At 39.8% G+C, this 3,229-nt stretch overlaps 1 protein-coding gene across 1 annotated transcript; it reads right to left on the bottom strand.

Moving 5' to 3' along the window:
* Positions 1–1,130: 1,130 nt before the first annotated feature.
* Positions 1,131–2,766, bottom strand: LOC103933953 (protein JINGUBANG-like). Its single transcript, XM_009343653.3, has one exon. The coding sequence runs from the start codon at positions 2,735–2,737 to the stop codon at positions 1,349–1,351; it is 1,389 nt and encodes a 462-aa protein (XP_009341928.2). The 5' UTR covers positions 2,738–2,766; the 3' UTR covers positions 1,131–1,348.
* Between the last annotated feature and the right edge of the window lie 463 nt (positions 2,767–3,229).

Here is a 3,229-nt window from a genome sequence, read left to right as displayed (position 1 = left end):
GAAGTCAATGATATCAAGATGCCTGATATCTTGGCTTAGAATAGGAAACAAAGTCTGTAATTGATATGTACAAAATCTTCCTTTTTTGTATAGCTAGATTGTAGGCTAGGTTAATTCTCTTCCAAGAGAATGAGTCTGTATATAAAGCCTTTTGTATCTTTTTTTTGAATAATTCAAGATAGTCGAATATATTTTTACAGAAGTTGATTTATCAGAAGAGAGACCACAATGCTTGGTTTCTTGGGTTTTCTTTTTCCAAATTTAGGAGTTAATAGAGGAGTTAATGCAGTTAAAATGTGTAAGTGAGTGGACATATGTCGTGTTTTTAGAGACGCCACAACTATTTTTAGGTGCAAAAAAATGTGAACTCAGTTAGCATTCCCATATCAAAGAAGGTGTGAAGTCTCAATCATCATTATAAAGTAGACAGAAAATAATTAGGTTGGTTAAGTTTCTTCAAGCCATCGAAACTCTCTTTCTTGGTTCTTCCATGTTTTCCATTTATATAATATTTAACACAACAAAGGTATCTTCATAATTTGGTAAGATTTCACTTCCTAATTCGTTGACTTTAATAATTTTGTCGCGATTCTATTTTACAGGATGTATTAGCGTGTAAAACACGAAAGTTGAATCATATATGTGAAAGCACAAAAAATTTCAATAAGGATTAATGTAAAATAACTCCGCCTGTCAATTGAGTCAAGTAGAGTAAAAGAATGTTCAAGCTTGACTTGAATTTACTAAGCTCGAGCTATATTAGTTATGCTCAACCTTGTTGGCAAAAACTTGACGAGGCTTATATGTGTGGGACAAGTAAAATTCGAGCTTTAAACTCTTCTTGGTGTAATAATTTGTTGATTTGGATGGAGGAAAATTTGAGATTTATACTTGATAGAGCTTAATATTTCTTGCTACTTTTCATAAGTACGTTTATCCTCTTATGACAATAAATATGATAGAGATTAAAAAACTGTTTGTAATTCAGTTAGTTATCTAAAAGTATTCATGCAGATGCAGGTCCTAATAAGTTTGATTGATTTTCTCTTAATGTCGTTCGTAAAAATTAAAAGATGATAAAAGTTGAAGAACAAATACTGAACTATGCAAATAAACATTTCCCAAGCATATGTATGTAATTTGTGGTGAATATTTGGTATTCCACAATCCACATGTCCAAAACTTTAGCTTTACCAATGACATGATTCAAAATCCACTGGGTTCAATCTTATGCATGAACAATATTTGGATCAAGAAAAACTGATATAAACATGCATGCATGCATGCATAAATTCACAACTATTAATCACACAGCACAATCATATATTGATTATAATCATATCAAAACCTAGAATCTTCTTGAACCCTTTTTCCCTCCACGAGAAGCAAAGCTAGGCGCCGAGCTCAACATTGGCACACAATACCCATCGGAGGTGTAGTGCTGGTGCTTCTGGTTCGGCACCATAGGCTGCGCTTGCTCCGAAATCCTCCACATCTTCACCGACTTATCCAAACTCCCACTATAAACGATCCACCTCGTCTCTCCAGACGTCGACTGATCGTGATCTCTCTCCACAGCCAAGCACTTCACCGGCCCCGTGTGCCCTGTCAGCACCGACAAGCAAATGTGCTCCCCGTCAGGGCCTAATCTCCACACGCAAATCCCCATGTCGGCGGAGCCACTGAATACTAAGCACCCAGCCGTGGCCAAGCACAGAACCGCCAGCTTGTGGCCTCTCAAAACACCGCCGTGTTGGAGGTTCTTCTCCCGTTCCCAAAAGTTGACTAGTCCATCGGACGAGCCACAATAAATGATTGTGGCATCCGGGTTCACAGCTAAGGCTGTGACCGCGCATTCCTGCTTTAAAAGCGTTTGTGAGAAGAAGTGCTTAGTACCTTTTCCTTGTAACTCTTTCCGCCAAATTTTAACAGTTCCGTCGGCAGAACCGGTGAAGACCAACCCATCAAATCCAACAACCAACGCATTGACGGCGTCATCGTGAGCGCTAATCGACTCCAAGCACTTGAAATCGGAAACCCTCCAAACCTTAAACGTTTTGTCCCACGACGCGGAGTATAGTAACGTATGATCTTCGCTCAAGCTCAAGCATGAGATGGAATCAAAGTGTTTGATCCATAGGACTTTGCTCTTGCCTCTCACTTCAACGTAATTACTCGGCTTCATGGAACACTTTATGTAATTCTTCAACGTAGGTAAAGTTCCTATTCGCTTGTGAGTTGCGTTCTTGGTGGACACCTTCCACACCCTAATTTTCCCGTCTTGATGACCGGTGAAGATCTTCTCCTTCGCTATGATTATCGCTTTAACCAATCCGCTATTCGATTTGAACCCTGAATACTCGTTGTGCTTCTTCCAAATCCGAATGTTCTTGCTATCCGAACCCGTGTACAACAAGTCTCCAGAGGCGGCCAATGAGTATATGTGTCCTTCTTCACGAACCAACGCACCCATGAGAACGTTGGGGGAGAAGTTGTCGTTGGCTGTTTCTGAAGCATTATTATTATTGTCGTTGTTGTTCATATGGGCAGACCATGGAGACTTATTGAAAGGAGACAAAGCGGCGTCCTCCGCCACCATCGGGTCTGGCTCGTAGCTCTGGGGGGTCGTAAACCCCGATTCTTCGTGTTCCGGGGAGTTCTTTAACCTGTCAAACTTTTGGCCACGAGTGCTGTTCTCTTCGGAGAATATGCGGTTGCCTCTTGTCGAGCCTTTCATGGTTTACATATAATGGTGAACAAATAAATGGAATAAAAGAGGAAAAACCAGGTGTGAACGAAGCCGAAAGCTTTGAAAAGCAGTAACAGGCTGGGATTTTACCTTTTTTAACTTTTTAGTAAAAAATACAATAAAATTAGATTTTCTTTGGCAGCCATTGTGGATGATGGGCTGGCCAATCATGTGACGTCACGGTAGATTTACCCGCCAATATAAATGGATTTATTACGGGAAAGAGTGCGGTTACGATGAAAAAGGTGAAAGCTATAAGTTGGATTATGACTTAGTCAATTGGACCAAAATTGGTCCTTGGTGGTTGGATGATGATCGTGGTAAGGATGTGTGGATACAAATAGGAGAGCATATGTTGCAAGTAGGAAGTAAAACGATTTGTTTCAGAGGTAAATAAGTTGATTCAGACGTTAAATTTTAACTAAAAGTTTGAACTCATAAAAGGTAGGTTGTATTTCAATAGATCAAGTAGTGAACCTA

This window comes from the organism of the source record quoted next, unplaced genomic scaffold, assembly GCF_019419815.1.
Source record: "Pyrus x bretschneideri cultivar Hongxiangsu unplaced genomic scaffold, Pyrus_bretschneideri_v1 Contig1, whole genome shotgun sequence".
Classification (NCBI taxonomy): domain Eukaryota; kingdom Viridiplantae; phylum Streptophyta; class Magnoliopsida; order Rosales; family Rosaceae; genus Pyrus; species Pyrus x bretschneideri.
This window is presented reverse-complemented; position numbering and strand designations above follow the sequence as displayed.

Excerpts from the sequence above, each read along its gene's own strand:
- LOC103933953 (XM_009343653.3), bottom strand. The coding sequence starts at position 2,737 with ATGAAAGGCTCGACAAGAGGCAACCGCATATTCTCCGAAGAGAACAGC.